General features: G+C 38.7%; 1 protein-coding gene across 5 annotated transcripts in view; it reads left to right on the top strand.

Annotated features, from left to right (window-relative positions):
- Positions 1–19,598, top strand: part of LOC126471447 (muscle calcium channel subunit alpha-1-like) — an 876,499-nt gene that overhangs the window by 435,314 nt on the left and 421,587 nt on the right. For all 5 annotated transcript variants that reach the window (XM_050099633.1, XM_050099629.1, XM_050099632.1 and 2 more), the window contains exon 9: positions 6,667–6,827. In XM_050099633.1, the coding sequence (XP_049955590.1) occupies positions 6,667–6,827 (161 nt within the window). The remainder of the gene's footprint in view (positions 1–6,666; positions 6,828–19,598) is intronic.

Genomic DNA, 19,598 nt, shown 5'->3' with positions numbered 1-19,598 from the left:
GGTTACCCAGACAACCACATATCTCTCATCAGAACAAGTGTGAAGTTTGCAAATGAAATACTTTATTTTACATAATATATTAATAGTTTTATTAATTCTTAGACAACTCAGTAATAATAAAACAGATATAGTCATTTATATGTTCAAAATATATCACTTTTTACTATATCTGAGAGAGACCATGAGGATAAAATCAGAGAGATTAGAGCCCACACAGAGGCATACCAACAATCCTTCTTTCCATGAACAATACGAGACTGGAATAGAAGGGAGAACCGATAGAGGTACTCAAGGTACCCTCTGCCGCATGCCGTCAGGTGGCTTGCGGAGTATGGATGTAGATGTAGATGCAGATGTTGATGTAGATGTAAAGCACGTAATATTATATAGCTGCTCAATTTTGCTGCTCGTCGTAGTGGATAGATAAACTTGGAATTATTATTTATTAAGAAGTCCACACACTTGTTGTAATGCAATGCTCACCACTTATTGGATTCTTATATTTCTTGCAACTTTTTTTTATTGAGAATTGCATACAAAACAGTCATCAACATCCAGAAGCATCTCATTTTGGCTGAGACTCCACTTGTTCAGGAACCAGAATTAGAGGTCCTATCGTGCACACAATACCCGATTTCACAAAAAATTTTCTCAAGCGATTAGGATTCTATGATCTAGAGAAAATGCAGCAGTCTGTGTCTACGAGTCACATTTTTTGCTTGAGGATTGTTTTCTGTGTAAGTAATGTATGTCGCTAAGCAAGCAATATCCAGAATGTAAAAATGCCAGCAGGCATCTCTGTGTCCTTTTTACACTGTAATGTGAACACAACTTGTCCATATTATCAATGCTCCCATTTGTTTTGTTACAATAACGTATAACTTCTGGCTTTGAAAGAGGGCCAGAAGTGGTTGCATCATAATGTGCTGTGGATAACATCAGAACTGCTTTCTTTTTCTTTGGAACATATGAACACAGAGAAACATAATCTTCACTGAATGATAATACAGATGATAGTTCTTGGTGTGAGGAGGAAGGTTGCATTTCTGGTGGTATATAGGGATCATCTCTTTTTCACAGTACCAGCTATGGACAAATCCCATGTCATCAACAGCCTTGCTAATGGTAGAGTTTTGAAAAAATTGCCAGTGACTATATTTCTGCCTGTACCTTTGAAATGGTAACAAATCTTTTACTAACCTCTTCCCTTGATTAGTTTCTCTGCCCAAAGCAGAGTTACCTGTATAAATTTCGTGTTACTGGATAAGAATTACGCGAAATTCAAGCCGCATTTGGAATTCTCTGAGGGCATGTGTTGAGTAAGTCTTGTCTTTCCTTTGTAAGGAAAAATCTGCTCATCAACAGCGAGGCAATCAGAAGGCATATAGTTCTTACAGAAAATCGAATTTTAGCATTTCAAATGTGTCAGATATTGCAGCAGCTTTGTCAGTTTTCAACCCTAGTGTTCATACTGTCAGATCTTATAAATCTGCTTGTCAGCCAAAACTTGTTGAGGGATAAGCTTGCATGGTACAATGGGTATGCATTTTTTTCCACATTTTCTTTGTGTGTTCAGTGTTAGAGAGTCTTACACAAGTTGTAATCAGTATACCAAGATATGCATCAAATTCTTCAGTTGACAATGGCTTCCACACTTTTGGTGCTCCTTCCGATTCAATGTTATAGTTTGTGAATACCTGATTTACCTTCCTGCTAGTTTTATGTACTATTATATCACATATTTCTTCTATAAATATACTCTTGAAGGTGTCTTTTATAGAAATAAGTTTTATTGTTCATGTTAGACCAGCCCTTTCCCACAGAATATAGTGCTTCAGCAGCTTTCTTGTCCCAATAGGTTCCTTAAGCCATTTAGTTCCATCTTTACACATATAGAATGCCTGCAGAAGACACAGTCACTTTATGGTTTTCATGAGTTCTGTCATTTCATCGGTACTATTATCATTTGTGTCTCTCTTAACTTCTATATCACCACAAGCACCAATAGCATCATCAGTATCTAAAGTAGCAACATCTTCCTTACTCAGAATCCACTTGTCTATAGAATCTTAGTCATTGAAATTTGTAGCATCATTCTCTTCTGTATCAACAACAGACAATAAGTTCCTGATATACTCTTCTTTTGCTTCACAGCTTAATCTGCCATATTCAGATTTAGGGAGCCCCAGTTTATTATCCATGAGAATCCAGAGCTGAGGTTCATAGTAACAAAGCTTACACAGTAATGAACAGTTTATAATGTTGTGCAACAGTAGCCAGCAACAATTATAATGCCTCAGTGCAACAATTTTGTATACAGAGTGACCGGGCCAAATATCTCACGAAATAAGCATCAAACAAAAAAACTGCAAAGAACGAAACTCGTCTAGCTTGAAGGGGGAACCAGATTGCGCTATGGTTGGCCTGCTAGATGGCACTGCCATTGATCAAATGGGTATCAACTGTGTTTTTTTAAATAGGAAGCCCCATTTTTATTACATATTCGTGTAGTACGTAAAGAAATATGAATGTTTCAGTTGGACTACTTTTTTCGCTTTGTGATAGATGGCATTTTAATAGTCGCAAACGTGTAAGTACATGGTATCATGTAACATTCCGCCAGTGCAGACAGTATTTGCTTCACAATACATTACCTGTGTTAAAATGGACCATTTACCAATTGCGGAAAAGGTTGATATCATGTTGATGAATGGCTATTGTGATCAAAGTGCCCAACGGGCTTGTGCTATGTATGCTGCTCGGTATCCTGGACCACATCATCCAAGTGTCCGGACCATTCGCCGGATAGTTACGTTATTTAAGGAAACAGGAAGTGTTCAGCCACATGTGAAATGTCAACCATGACCTGCAACAAATGATGATGCCCAAGCAGGTGTTTATCTGCTGTCGCTGCTAATCCACTCATCAGTAGCAGACAAATTGCGTGAGAATCAGGAGCCTCAAAAAGTCAGTGTTGAGAATCCTACATCAACATCGATGGCACCCGTACCATATTTCTATGCACCAGGAATTGCGTGATGATGACTTTGAACATCGTATACAGTTCTGCCACTGGGCACAAGAGAAATTACGGGATGATGACAGATTTTTTGCACACGTTCTATTTAGCGATGAAGCATCATCCACCAACAGTGGTAACGTAAACCGGCATAATATGCACTATTGGGCAACGGAAAATCCACTATGGCTGCGACAAGTGGAACATCAGCGACGTTGGCAGGTTAATGTATGGTGTGGCATTATGGGAGTAAGGATAACTGGCCCCCACTTTATCGATGGCAATCTAAATGGTGCAATGTATGCTGATTTCCTACGTAATGTTCTACCGATGTTACTACAAGATGTTTCACTGCATGGCAGAATGGTAATGTACTTCCAACATGATGGATGTCCGGCACATAGCTCGCGTGCGGTTGAAGCGGTATTGAATAGCACATTTCATGACAGGTGAATTGGTCGTCGAAGCACCATACCATGGCCAACACGTTCACCAGATCTGACGTCCTTGGATTTCTTTCTGTGGGGAAAGTTGAAGGATATTTGCTATCGTCATCCACCAACAATGCCTAACAACATGTGTCAGCACATTGTTAAAGCATGTGTGAACATTACGGAAGGCGAACTACTCGCTGTTGAGAGGAATGTCGTTACACGTTTTGGCAAATGCATTGAGGTTGACGGACATAATTTTAAGCATTTATTGCATTAATGTGGTATTTACAGGTAATCACGCTATAACAGCATGCATTCTCAGAAATGATAAGTTCACAAAGGTACATGTATCAAATTGGAGCAACCGAAATAAAATGTTGAAACATACCTACATTCTGAATTTTAATATAAAAAACCTACCTGTTACCAACTGTTTGTCTAAAATTGTGAGCCATATGTTTGTGACTATTACAGTGCCATATATCACCAAGTGAAAAAAGTGGTCCAACTAAAACATTCATATTTCTTTACGTACTCCACGAATATGTGATAAAAAATGGGGGTTCCTATTTTTAAAAAGTGCTTTGATATCTGTTTGACCTGTGGCAGCAACATCTAGTGGGTCAACCATAGTGCCATCTGGTTTCCCCCTTCGAGCTAGACAAGTTTTGTTCTTTGTAGTTTTTTTGTTTGACGCTTGTTTTGTGAGATATTTGGCCCAGTCACAATCAATGGACTACCCAGTATACCCCAAGATAACTGTTTCTAACCATGATTGTACAACAATAAATTGATTGTGTTACCCTGGTAACCTGGTTATAGAACAAAGTATAATTTGTTGAGTGTAGACAGAAAGGTTAAAATAGGAATTCTGCGCAACTTCTCATTCATAGTCAGTAACATCTACATCTACATCTACATTGATACTCCGCAAGCCACCCAACGGTGTGTGGCGGAGGGCACTTTACGTGCCACTGTCATTACCTCCCTTTCCTGTTCCAGTCGCGTATGGTTCGCGGGAAGAACGACTGTCTGAAAGCCTCCGTGCGCGCTCTAATCTCTCTAATTTTACATTCGTGATCTCCTCGGGAGGTATAAGTAGGGGGAAGCAATATATTCGATACCTCATCCAGAAACGCACCCTCTCGAAACCTGGCGAGCAAGCTACACCGCGATGCAGAGCGCCTCTCTTGCAGAGTCTGCCACTTGAGTTTATTAAACATCTCCGTAACGCTATCACGGTTACCAAATAACCTGGTGACAAAACGCGCCGCTCTTCTTTGGATCTTCTCTATCTCCTCCGTCAACCCGACCTGGTACGGATCCCACACTGATGAGCAATACTCAAGTATAGGTCGAACGAGTGTTTTGTAAGCCACCTCCTTTGTTGATGGACTACATTTTCTAAGCACTCTCCCAATGAATCTCAACCTGGTACCCGCCTTACCAACAAATAATTTTATATGATCATTCCACTTCAAATCGTTCCGTACGCACACTCCCAGATATTTTACAGAAGTAACTGCTACCAGTGTTTGTCCCACTATCATATAATCACACAATAAAGGATCCTTCTTTCTATGTATTCGCAATACATTACATTTGTCTATGTTAAGGGTCAGTTTCCACTCCCTGCACCAAGTGCCTATCCGCTGCAGATCTTCCTGTATTTCGCTACAATTTTCTAATGCAGCAACTTCTCTGTATACTACAGCATCATCCGCGAAAAGCCGCATGGAACTTCCGACACTATCTACTAGGTCATTTATATATATTGTGAAAAGCAATGGTCCCATAACACTCCCCTGTGGCACGCCAGAGGTTACTTTAATGTCTGTAGACGTCTCTCCATTGATAACAACATGCTGTGTTCTGTTTGCTAAAAACTCTTCAATCCAGCCACACAGCTGGTCTGATATTCCGTAGGCTCTTACTTTGTTTATCAGGCGACAGTGCGGAACTGTATTGAACGCCTTCCGGAAGTCAAGAAAAATAGCATCTACCTGGGAGCCTGTATCTAATATTTTCTGGGTCTCATGAACAAATAAGGCGAGTTGGGTCTCACACGATCGCTGTTTCCGGAATCCATGTTGATTCCTACATAGTAGATTCTGGGTTTCCAGAAATGACATGATACGCGAGCAAAAAACATGTTCTAAAATTCTACAAGAGATCGACGTAAGAGATATAGGTCTATAGTTTTGCGCATCTGCTCGACGACCCTTCTTGAAGACTGGGACTATCTGTGCTCTTTTCCAATCATTTGGAACCCTCCGTTCCTCTAGAGACTTGCGGTACACGGCTGTTAGAAGGGGGGCAAGTTCTTTCGCGTACTCTGTGTAGAATCGAATTGGTATCCCGTCAGGTCCAGTGGACTTTCCTCTATTGAGTGATTCCAGTTGCTTTTCTATTCCTTGGACACTTATTTCGATGTCAGCCATTTTTTCGGGTAATATGAATATTCTCTGCACCAGTTAGTGGTTTTTCAGGGCATAATGTGTTCCTTGTATTAGGTCCTCTCCAGTTTCATGTCAACTTATTAAATTTATGTACTGGAGATTTATAATTACTCTTTGAAATATTTATCATAAGTTTTTCCATTCTCTGTTTCTTAATAAAAATGCAAGAATTTGATTTATTGTCTTTTAAAATTGTGTAATTTTGATTAGGAACAAGACAGCTGCGTTAAATTATTGTTAATTGTTCTGATACTTTAAAATAATTATCCAAAAATTTGCACATAAAAAGGGAGAATGTGTTGAACATTTTATTTCAATAGAAATATTTGAAGTCCTGTTTTTATGGGTCTGGTTTTCAGATGATAAGGCTTTTCCTATTTTAATCAGACAAGGTTTAACACACATGTATCTGAAGAATTGTTTGAAGCCTATAATACATTAAAAATGAGTATATAAATTTGAAAATGGTATGAGAACCAGGTTTCACTATGTAGATTAGAAACAGCTTTTAATGAAAAACTTTTCATTTCAGTGACCCAGTTGTGTTTTGTTAAATAGATTTCTGACTGTGGATGATACACTTCACTGTATGTAGTAGATACTACAAGGAAGACATGTGCAAAAAACAATTTACAAGTTAAATAGTAGCGAACCACATACACAGATTTTGAAAATTGCTTCTAATCATGTTGCAACCATCATTAACTGAAATGCTCTTTGTATTACAAGAAAGATGTCATTTTTGTCCTAACAGAGAGTTTTCCAAGGAAAGAGAAAAGGCCAAAGCTCGTGGTGATTTTCATAAGCTCAGAGAGAAACAGCAAATTGAGGAGGATTTGAGAGGTTATTTGGACTGGATAACACAGGCAGAAGATATTGAACCTGAAGGAGAGGATCACCCTCGGAATCAAGATGGTAAATGTGTGTTCATTTGCTTGAATGTGGCAGCCTTAACTTGAATTGCATAAATGGATGAACTGCTTTTTATGTCTATTGCATGAAAAGAATTAATTCATTGTGGAAAAAGGGACTATTAACTTTTTAACATATTAGGCTAAAGTTTTTTCATTATGTGCAGAATATTTTAAAACATAATTCTGCACACAAAGTAATTCAACATCCTATGCATCATGTGCTCTATACTTGTGTAGAGCTTTCTTTGTAAGTACCATCAGCCTCCATCTCAGCCATTAACTACAAGACTTGCCACATCATGTAGATTTATTGGGTGGCCTACTGGTGATGCTTGAACTCAGAAAATTATAGCTTTCAAGACATAATGCATTCTGTCATGTGTGCTTAATGTACAGAGCATAAAGACTAAGACACACATTCTCTACTAAATGCTGAAAAAACTTTTACCAATTTTAGGTGGTTGAGGCTAAAGGTCACTGCTGAGCTAGGCTACTAGAGTTGTTACCAGTAGGTTCAAACAACACATAAGTGTTATGGAGATGTTTTGGGAAATCAAATGGGAATCCCTGGAGGGAAGGCGACGTTCTTTTCGAGAAACACTATTGAAAAAAATTAAAGAACTGGCATTTGAAGCTGAGTGCTGATTGATTCTACTGCTAGCAACATATATTGCACTTAAGTACCACAAAGATAAGATACGAGAAATTGAGGCTCATATGGACAGTCATTTTTCCCTCACTCTATTTGTGAGTGAAACAGGAAAGGAAATGACTAGTAGTGGCACAGGATACCCTCCACCATCCACTGTATGGTGGCTTGTGAAGTGTCTATGTAGATGTAGATGTAGATGTAGATGTAGATGTAGATGTAGATGTAGATGTAGAAGCAGTGTACCTGTGTGGTAGCAGCCTCTCATGGTACTGCTGCGCAATTCTTGGGTTATGTACACAGCATGTAATACGTCCATGGAAATAGCTCACAAATTAATATTTACAGAGTTACCAGTCAACTTTTGTGTCTGTGTGTCATAACCATGAAGTAACTGTGGCTCTCTTTTCAAGGAGACTATAAGCTTTTTCCTTTCAACTATAAAAAATAAATTATATACATTCAAAGCAGATTTCACATAACTTAAAATAAGTATTGAATATATTTTTTGATAGAACTGTAGAAATACTAAATTCATATTCAAGAAACATGAAGACAAAATATCAAATTTAGATTTCTATTATTTCCCTCTACATTGATAGGAAAATGCTGGGATCATTCACTTAACAAAGTTGCATCAGATTTCATACTCAGCCACCTGATGTAGTGGTCCATCTCTAACAAACTGCTTGTTGCGCAACATGCTACACAATTGATTGTACTTTGAAGAGTTTTCTGTTTGTAGTACACAAGAGATCATGGAATATGTAATCACCAAAGTGAATAAAGCTGTAGCAGAGGATGAAAGCTCTCTTCATTCAGTAGACTGCCATAGATTGCTTTGTTAGGTAATTCCCCCTTTGTGACTTAATTGCAGAGCACCCTTGCAAAAGGGTGTATGTGCAGGAACTGAGGGAAAAGTGGGAAGACATTGACATAACAGAAGTCAAAAGCATAATGGAGTGAGTAATTCACTGTAATATGAAAGACAAAATGTGTCACTCAGCACAATGTAAGTTGTGATATAAATTTGCAGAGTATCCTCACTTTTGACTCTCAAATGCTTCCAGAGTATGGGTATATTTGTAACTGTGAAGTTACTCCACATGTACCAGCAGTGAAACAATGTTTCCATTGTTTATATTATGGGCATATAGCCAGACAATGTTGCAGTCAATATCGCTGCTGTCAATGTGGTGGTCAGCATACTATAGAACAATGTCACAACACCAGTCTATCTTGTGTGAGAGGCATCAAGCTATAGACAGATAATATAGGGTGTTCCTATTTAGAAAACAAGTTAATGAAATAGCAGTTCAAAATAACTGGAGTTTTAAAAGGCTGAGAATTACCTATGCAATGCAACATATACTCAGGCTATTCAGTCTTTTCATGTGTTTGCAAACATTAATGTACCTCAAACTCAGCTATATGTACTTGCAAAAACTACAAAAGAATTGGATTCTCCCTCTCCTTTCCTCCACAAAGAGCTGCACTGGAAAAAATAGATTTGTGACTGCTCCCAGAGTTATACAGTATAATATGTAGGACTTGTGTCAACAAACTGCTAATCTAAGCAGTGATAGAGCAGAATTAGTCAGGAAACACATGTATGTCCAGCAAACAAAGGAATCATGGAGGCTATAATTATCCACACCACCTGTTAATAGACCCAAGAGGAAGTTCATGGAATTTGATCCAAAGTAACACACACTTTCTGACATTAGACCCACACAGTGATATTCTGGTTGGAAAAACTCTGCAACTTAGTACAGGGTGGAGCAAATAAAAGTGGCTTGAAGAACTGAGTTCCAGGATACAAAGAAACACAGCAGAGGAAAGGAAATATGGTACTAAGCTGACTATAGCAGATGTTGAAAGTGACCACCATTCATCTCTTGGCACTTTTGGGCCCTGGTCAGCAACTTGTAGTTTTTGAAGAGTATGAAGGTTGTCATGATGCACTTTAGACCTAAGGGCTCCCTCCACAAACTAATTGCACACTGACAATTCAGGCGACTTGAGTGGTCAGCTACAGCCGCAGCCAGACTGAACCCTGCTAAGATCTCTGTCAGGTGTGAAGATTGTGTAAATGTGCTCCAAGGTTCAGCCAGCTGTTTGGGTAGTTGCTCCATCCTGTTGGAAGTAACTGTAGTTCTTTTACTTCTCTGTTAATGCTGCCACAAATGGTATCAAAATGTTGGCAGTGAAACACACCAAAGTCAATGGTGAAAGAAGGGACCAATAGTGCAGAGTGCAGATGCTGCACACCACACCACACCCAACCCAACCCAACCCCAACCTTTCGATCATTCGGTGATGTTTTACAGAAGTTATGTGGATTCTCTGCTGCCCAGAACCTGTGATTCTGTGAGTTGACATTACCACTCAGGTGAAACCAGGCTTCATCGGACATAAAGAACAGATCCATGCCCAAGCCATTCATTGTTATCTCTGTGAACAGCCACTCACAAAACTGGAGGCACTGAGGAGCATCTACTGCTTTTAACGCATGAACAATAAACACTCAGTAGGGGAGCATATGCAGGCCGAGGTGAAGTATTCGTCCACATGATCGATGTGATTTCTGGTCTCTTGCCACTGGCATCAGATTGGTTTAGTAGGACTCTGAAGCATTTTCTGGTGTACTGGCACATTTCAGATTGTTTCTTGACTTGGTCAAAACAGATCCTGCCTGATGCAATTTTCAGACTAAGTGTTGCATGGCACCCTTTACTGGCAGTTTGTTTCCTTTAAACTTCTTGGCAAACAATTGACCATACTATTTCCATGACTTTGTTGTCAGGTAACTTTCCACATCAAACACTGCTTCACTGTGAGTACCATCGTCCCCTTTGCACTACTCCACTCACATTGACACTTCCCACACTATGCTCTGAACTGGTTGGATCATGTGGTGGGCGTATACATCGTGTGTGCATAATGGGGTGAGTTTATATGCATACAGTCACATTCAGTCATATCCACTCGTCCAGGCCATTTTTATTTGCCCCACCCTGTACTTAATTGGATAGAACAAATACAAAATGAAGGAAACTTACAGTCATCATTAGTAAAATCATTGATTAATAACCTGTTAATGTCATGTTATGGGGTTTAACTTTTTGCAGTGGAACAGTTGCTCCTTTATTTCAAATAAAGAAAGTTTAGTCAGACAACTACAGCACAGCTGCATAATGGCTGCAGTAGTATTGGAAACATGGCTCTAGCTGAATAAACAGTTTTTAGTCAAAGGCTTTACTTCATATAGAGCTGACCAAGATTATGGAAGAGGAGGAAGAGTAGCAATTCTAATCAGGGACTGTAAACCCACTAACCAGTAGCCTTAAATCTGTATAATTTTTTATTCCAAGCTGGGGCTAATAGGACTGAATTAGGCAGTATGAAAATATCTTTTGTATTGTGCATTCCACCAAAAACCCTAGTAAATGAAGTTCAGTGGGAGGCTTTGTTTCAACAGATACAAGCTCTGTATATTTTATGCACTAAGCTCCATAGTTACTGACATTTGAAGTAATTGAAGCATGGGCTATAGGACAGCAATTTCTGATGGATATGATGCTCTGATAGATGTGTTGTGGAAGCAGACATTAGTCGTGTATGAGTACCATTTGGAACTGATTGCTGAGAACTGTTAGGTGCCTGGCAAGCAGTGTGTCTATGTGGCAGTTGGGTCTGCATGTTTAATTATTGGAGGAGCAAGTCTATTCTGACATTGTTGGATAATAAATAACTAACTGTTATAAATGAAAGCTCTCTGATAATGATTTTGGCTCCTGAGAGAGGAAATTGTGCATTAGACCCATTACTGTGCTCCCCTTGCATTGCAATGTCTATGTAGCAAGTACTCCAGGATTCTCTAGGATCAGATCATTACCGTATGCTTACAAAGATCATTGTGAATGTAGTTGCTATCGGTATATAACCTCACTGCTATATGGAATATTAGAAAAACAAACTGGGAACATTATCAAGAAATTGTAATCCAAGAAATACAAGACAATTTCAATATTCGCAAGAGAGTTGGTGAGTATGGAAAGCTCGTCTCACTAACTGAATGAGCAGCTACGAGAAGTATCACTCCCCTAAGAAGCAGCAATAAAGACATATGACTGGTAGTTGTTTGGTGGAACATACACTGCTCTAGGGCAGTAGCAAGGAGAAGATTAGCTTTATCACAATACAAACTATGGAAAATCCAGGATGGAATGTACAATATTATGAAAAGGGTAGTTGCTGCTCACCATATAGTGGTGATGCTGAGTCTCATATAGGTACAACAAAAAGACTGTTGGAAAGTGAGCTTTTGGCCAACAAGGCTTTTGTCAACAAAGGACTAATTGGCCAAAAGCTCACTTTCTGACGATCTTTCTGATATGCCTGTCTGCAACTCAGCATCTCCATTGTGTGGTGAGTAGCAACTATCCTTTGTGTAACATTCCATCACAATACAGAAAGGCACAAATGTTGGATTTTTTACATTAAAAGTGAATGGAAGCAACAACAAAAAACGTTTATAAGGGGGCCAAATAGAATTTTGGATTCAGTACTGTGAGGTGATATGAGTAGTTACTAGCATGACAGAAGTCTGGCAAAAGATCAGGTGTTTTAGAAGTGGGAAATCAAATACTGAATTTTTTGAGAAACAAATGCTTTGGTAGAGCTGTTCTTGGGCAGAATTTCACCAGCTTCAACCCACAACAAAGATTTTTACATGTGTGATGATGAAACAGAACATGAATTGTGTACCCCTTTGCAAGAACAAGGATTGATTAATGCTTTACAAAATTCACTCAGTGCAGCACCTGGTATCAATGAAATACATTATAGCATGATCCAAAACGTGCCATCTGAAGCACTTTTTCTATTATGAAGGTTATACAATGAAATAGGGTGTGTGGTCCATTTATTTCCCATTCTTAAACCAAACAAAGATAGTCTAAACCTGTTTTCTTAAGACCAATAGTACTATCTTCATGTTTATCAAAGACACTTGAAAGAATGGTTAAAAACAGCTTAGAATGGTGGATGAAGAGGAATGATGTTCTTCCCAATACCCAATTTAGATTTCAGAAGGGAAAGAGTGCTCTTGACAACATAGGGTTTTTGACAACTGACATTCAGTGGGCCTCCATGAACAAATGTTTCTTGTTTATAACATTCTGTGATGTAACAGGGGCTTGTGACAATGTGAAAATCGTGATACTGGAAAGAAAACTTGTTTCAACCAGTTTACCTGTGAAACTAATCTCTGGCATTAAATCTTCACTCTCAGAAAAAAATATCTATGTTAAGTATTGTAGTAAAGACATCAGGCCTTGGATAGTCAACAACGGTCTCCCTCAGGGAGCCATACTGAGCCCTCTCCTGTACATAGTGTACACGCAAGACCTTGAAAAATGTTGCTCAACAAGAGTATCTGCATTATAGTTCACTCATGATCTTTGGCTGTATTTGACAGCTTATTCCATACAAATGGCAAAAGAAATTATGGATCATGCTGTATCAAACCTTAGTATCAGATTGAAAGAGAATGCCCTTGTGATAACACAGAAAAAATCAGCAATAGTTATTTTTATGCAAAGAGAGTTCCAAATAGCCCAGACAGTTTGAGGGTTGGTGGAGTAAATATCCCATTCAGGGGTTAAGCTAAGTTTCTAGGCATGAGAATTGACTAAAGACTAGTGTGGAGACCTCACATAAATGGTACCACTTCTAAGATGGAAACAAGGATGAATGCACTAAGATATGTGGCTGGCACATGGTGGGGATAATACCTGAAAATTCTGCTCAATTTTTATAGGGCTTGTGAGGTGCAAATCCTTAGGCTCACCTTTCATTCACTTTAATTACTCAGAGCATGTGGACGTACATAAATAAGGCACTTATGTCAAGTTAGGGTGACACTGTGACTGATATGGTGGGTGTTAAAGAGAGTTGACAATTGTTTGGTACTGAGTTTAAAAAAATGTTCAAATGTGTGTGAAGTCTTATGGGACTTAACTGCTAAGGTCATCAGTCCCTAAGCTTACACACTACTTATCCTAAATTATCCTAAGGACAAACACACACACCCATGCCCGAGGGAGGACTCGAACCTCCACTGGGACCAGCCGCACAGTCCATGACTGCAGCGCCTTAGACCGCTCGGCTAATCCCACGCGGCACTGAGTTTGTTGGTACCTAATTGTATGGAGTAATTTTAGGTGGCAGCACTAAGTTTATGTGTGGTAGAATATTTTGTACTGATCTCTCGGGCACAGTGCCAGCAAAATTGGGCATTTGACTAACCAAGAGAAAACCAAATATATGGAAGTAGGTAGAGTCATAAACCCAAATCCTTACTTTGTAATTGACCAGCATTCTAAATTCAGAAATGTTCTCCAGTTTAAATACCTTGGATCACGTTTCAGCAGTAAAAATATCATAACAGTGGATATAAATGAAAGAATAGCCTCAGGGTCAAGATGTCTGTACTCACTAAGCAACCCACTTAAAAGTAAAGCTTTGTCAATCACCACAAAGATGAAGATATACAACATTATTATCTGCCCCATAGTACTGTACAGTTCAGAAAGCTGGACGCTTACAAAGAATGAAAGAGAAAAATTGAATGCTTTTGAAAGAAAAGTAATGAGAAAAATCTGGGTACCTGTGTTGGAGAATGGCGTATGGAGAATTCAAAAGAACTATGAAATTTATCACTTAATGAAGCAACCCACTATCATCCAGAAATTAAAAAGTAGGAGACTGCAATGGGCTGGACATGTGGCCAGAATGGAAAACAATAGAATCACCAAGAAAGCATTTGAAGGAACTCTCCAGGCAACAAGACCATTGGGCTGACCTCGTACAAAGTGGAAAGATGACGTAGAGAAGGACATCACAGCATTAGGAATTTCTGTAGGCTGGAGAGAGGCTGCGAGAGGTACAAGGGGGTGGAAGCAGATTGTTGATGCAGCACGTGGTCTACAGAGTCTGTGATTGCTGAGGAGAGAGAGAGAGAGAGAGAGAGAGAGAGAGAGAGAGAGAGAGAGAGAAATATTTTGTTGGCCAGTTAGAGCTGCAGCTGGGTGAAGGGAAGCTCACTGGGCATAGATGGCGAAATAGTCACTTTATTGGTGTCAGGTCAGATAGCAAGGGAGGGACGCAAGCACAGGTATTTCAGTGTGGCCTGGGAGACTTTGTCGCTGCTTTCATGCAGAGGGAGGCATGCTGGTGAACATGGCCTGAACAGCAGGGGACCACTCCAGCCATGTGCATAGGAGGTCTCCTAGTGGGTCACAAATCATTGTCCCAAAGGTTTGCAGAGAGATATCCACCCAGTGTTTTTCATGGACCTTCCCATGCGAGCAGAGAAAAGGTGCTTTGATTGGAAATCTGACTGTTACATCAGATGATATACCGGAAAGTGTCTGTTCTCTGTCATAGCAAGTAATAATGAAAGGAATTTGCCCATCTTCTGGAGGAGGCTGTACTGAGAAAGGAGAATTATGTGATTGGCATAAAGGAGTGCTGCTGCATTTTAATTGGTAGGTAGTTTTTTTTCCATGAAGTGAGGGAGATGAAGATCTGGGCTTTGGCCAGGAGTCATGTTAGATCGTGGTTGTGGGTTTTGATCCGCAGAAAGCTTAATAGTCCTGGGTCGGGAGGAGGAGGAGGAGGAGGAGGAGGAGGAGGAGGAGATCCACAGTTCAAGTCAATGTAGAAGCACACTGGTGGCTGCATTGCAGACTCTTGCAGGTGTAAGGTAAGCATATTGCAGGGCCGGCATATGATGAACCTTAGAGGTGAATTTTCACCATCCACATAATGCTTGTTTAAACAGTTGTAGTTGCTGTTTAATGTGTGCATGTCACAGTAGCTTGCAGCTTTGTGGTTTACAACCACTGTCAACTGAAGTAGATTCAGTCAGCTCATGTTATCCACATTTAAAGTCAGAGGTGTAATTGATTTTCCATCTACTTCCCCACTTTTTCAACCATACATCAGTGCATACTTTGTCATTAGACAGGTGCTTGAGTGTGATCAATGTTGTTTATTTTTCTTTATGTATGATGTCATTCTTGTTCTTTTGTAATAACTATATAGTTATCTTGAATATTGTGTCTTATTCCAGAAGATTCCATTCCTTGATCATTTATTAGTTTTGTTAATTAATGTGGGAGACAATAGTAGTATTTTGGGGTGTAATGCATTGTATCAACTTCAGCTTCACTGCTCAGGGCCCAAAAATCAGTCATTTAGATATAAATCTTCCATTGAATTTAATTTCACAATGGTGTAGCTGAAGGATGGGTCAGTGCCATAGAATACTCTGGAGCAGAAGTTCTGTTTAGGTATTACCAAATTGCATACCGATGCTGTACACCTCCACTAATGAGAGCAGACACTACTGCTGTGGGCTGTCTTCTGCAATAAGAATCTTAGTGGATTTCCTTGCCAACTGGCATATGCTGCCTTGAGCTGCAGAACCATGCCAAAACAGTACATGTCCTGCCATGGACTCAACCTGTCAATATTCTTGCCCAGCTGATGGCATGAAATAGGCTACTGGATGCTTGCTGCATCATCACAGCCATATTTGCATCGCTACAAGAGTTGTAGTTAATTCTCCAATAAAATGTATGTCTAATAAAGATGTTTTCTTGAGCAACCATTGTTTATCATCCTGACGACAACCCACCATCTTAACTCAACCCAGCCACCATAGAGGTCAACCACTCTGTGCCACTAAACCACAGTGTTGTAGCCACCACCATCACCATTGAAAAATGAAGGCATTGTGATGATTTTGAGAATGACAAAAGACAGCCCAAAGCCATTAGACTGTGCTGCACTTGCCTTGTGTAGTGAGTCTGATGAATATGAAAGTACATTCCCAAGTCTTTACCACCCTGTAATACTAATCATTCAAAACTACTAGAGAATTTTCCAAGTTCAAAGGTCTCCTTGTGAAAATGAAGGTGTCTTAATAGTCATCCAGATTCTAGCACAGAAGTTGTTAAAATTGTACTAAGTCTTACCAAAAAGTAAAATAATCCCCACACATTGCTGACTCATTACCCCGAATATTGCTTGAAAATCGTCACTGCCAACTGACACAGATTCCTTCTGAGCTGGCATCCAAACATATAATAGAGGGTGTACAAAATAATGTGGCCAGTAGATACACAATTGACTGGACAAGTATGGAGAGAGCAGCAGTGATGGGGATTGCTGGTGGGCTGCCAGTGCACTATAGAAGAAATTCTGAGTTCTGGAAGGCGAGTGCCATTCTAAACCAAACCCTACACTCATATTTTTTTTGTAAATATTAAGTGGAGCACTTCCATGCCCATCATTCAAAAAGATCTACTGTCACCTTTGCTTTGGTTAGTGTTAGAGTTGCACTGTACCAAAACTAAAATTTAGTAGAGTGTGATGTAGTGATGTTAGGATTACAAGCAGTATCGGTAGTGTAGGTAGGGAAAGGAACATAAATTAATGTGTTAGAGAGAAACTGAGAACCAACAACCTCTCTCTCTCTCTCTCTCTCTCTCTCTCTCTCTCTCTCTCTCTCTCTCTCTCTCTCTCTCTCACTTTTTCACATAATTAGAACCACAAATCATTCAACGTTAGTCCATAGTGTATATTATATCTGTATAATTGCATTTTATAAGTAATAGAAATTAGGCTTTTATGCAACCAAATCAATTACTTTTCATGCAAGTACAGTTTACATGCACAAAAATAAAAAACTATGTATTATTGATGTTGTTATTTTATACTCAGTAGAACATTTTTCATTATGATCAAAGGTAAGAGTTCTCTGCTGATAAATGCAAAAGTTGTTCTGAATAACAGAAACGTGTCTTATATAAGTCTGATGAGGTACTGAAATGATGTTGATAAATTTTTTATTATTATTTTACCTTTTTCTTGGGGAAACTGCATTTTATAGTGGTCTAAGATATGTTTCCATTGTTTTCTTCATTTTTATAACAACATTCCTCTGTTTTACATGATGAATCAGCAATTTTTTAATTAACCTGTATAAATATTCACAATTTGTTTTGCGATTCGTACTGTTTACTTTTAAGTAACAGACAGGTGGATAGCTATGTAGGACAAAAATATCTTGTAGGTTACCCAGCCCTTTATATATATCCTCACTCAGTTTTTAGATGGTTCACTGCTTCCAGTTTTTAGGGAAGTCTAGTAAGACACTAATTGTATATGTAAAGACAGCTATCCTTATGAGGTAACTCCTGGCACATATGCATCACACCTAATGTACAGGTAATGTGGGTACAGCCTAACTGACCAGAGCTATTAGGAAAATTACCAAAGTCGACACCAAAATCTACAGCAGCTTATAGTAGTTTTTAATATCTAAAGAGAATTCCACTGATAATGCAACAAAATAGAGATTTATTTTCACCTGACTTGTTAACCATTTGTAGCTTTCATATAAACATCGAGTGGTGAATTTTGAAGAAACCCTACATTTCTTCTGTTGCCATGTTAAAATTTGGTTCTTTCGCCAAAACTCAGTGCAATTTACACAGTACCACTTCACCAATGAATTGTGCAGGCAAAGTTACGACAGAATCCTGAAACAGTGGTTTATTAAGTGAGGAACTGAAGTCAAGTAATGTCAATAGCTTATGTAAAAGCACATCCTCAGTACAAAAATAAAGATGTTATGTCCTCATTTATATTGTTCCAAAACCCACAGCAGTTCTCGTTTCATCAGCAATTGACAACCTTTAAAAATTACATTGTTTCATCCAAAGTCTGTAGTTAGTGAAATAACACAGTAGGTAATGAAGTTTTGCATATTACCCATATGGTAAAATACTCTCCTCTTTGTGTGCTATCATTTGCCAAAATCTTTTTTGGTATCTTAAACCATTTATGAAATATGAGAAATGTTATGGATATTTCATTCTGGCTTTATCCCTTGTGAACATGATTGTGAATGAGTATGCTGCTTAAAATCAATTTTCTTGAGATGGGTGACAATAGAGATCTCCACCCAAGTATAAAGAAAAATTCAATGTGTTAGCCACATTTCATATGATGTAATATGCATCAAACACAAAATCATACCAACCCCTATTTTTGACTGCAAATTATTTCGAATTTTGCACAGTATCTTACTGAAATGCAAACGTCACAATAACTAGACCATTAACAAATAACTTCAATATGAAGGTGACATATAAACCGATAAGTAATGCAAAAATGAGATTTTCTACCAGTAGTTTATGTAAAATCATTTGATAAAGATTGCAGGCCACGAACCTTGATTCTGTCAGTGAATTGTGTTGCCAGCTAGCCGAAAGTGAGAAAGCAATGGTGACCATGCCTTCCAAACAACTGAATGTACTAGCACAGTGCTTTGGATGAAAATTCATTACTATTCACCAGCCACTGTATCCTGTGTGGACTCTGAAAAAAATTCGTTATTAGTGCTGTTCTCCCACATTTTCATTTAAACCACAAATTTAATAACATGGATCACTATTCAAATTTAAACAAACTTGCAGCACATTTGCAGATGCTAAAAGGAGTACTTCTTTTGGCTGTACCTTTTGAGACCTGGCTTGGTGATATATGTTAAACAATACACGAATAATTAATTAAATTATGAAACACAGGCACATACACTCATTAATAAATATGCAGAAACACGTTAAAATGCATTTGACACATTAACACTGCTGTATTCATATAAAGCATTTTTCTGCACTCATTATTGTTGTGCTATCAGATTATACAGTAGAGGCACCCAGTTCTAATGACTTTGTGTCTTTACTAACTACCATTGTAACTGGTTACCCACGTTACTACTGAATCAAACGTAAGACTGCATATTTTACATAAGGAAAAGTGAAAGTTTCTAGTTTTCATGTACTGGTTCATATTCTGTGCAACAGTGGAAGGCTCAAAGTTCTGGCATGAGTTTGTATACTTAGTATTAACTGATGAGGCTATAACTGTAGTTGTGTGATGGCCAACAGTGAAAGATTTTCAGTGGCATTACTTGACCCCATCAGCTATTGTTTGGTGTACTATTTGTGTCGATATCTCATAGACTCAATAGTGGCAAGAACA

Source organism: Schistocerca serialis, chromosome 3 (genome assembly GCF_023864345.2).
Source record: "Schistocerca serialis cubense isolate TAMUIC-IGC-003099 chromosome 3, iqSchSeri2.2, whole genome shotgun sequence".
NCBI lineage: Eukaryota > Metazoa > Arthropoda > Insecta > Orthoptera > Acrididae > Schistocerca > Schistocerca serialis.
The sequence above is the reverse complement of the archived record's forward strand: the minus strand, read 5'-3'. Positions and strand labels throughout refer to the sequence as shown.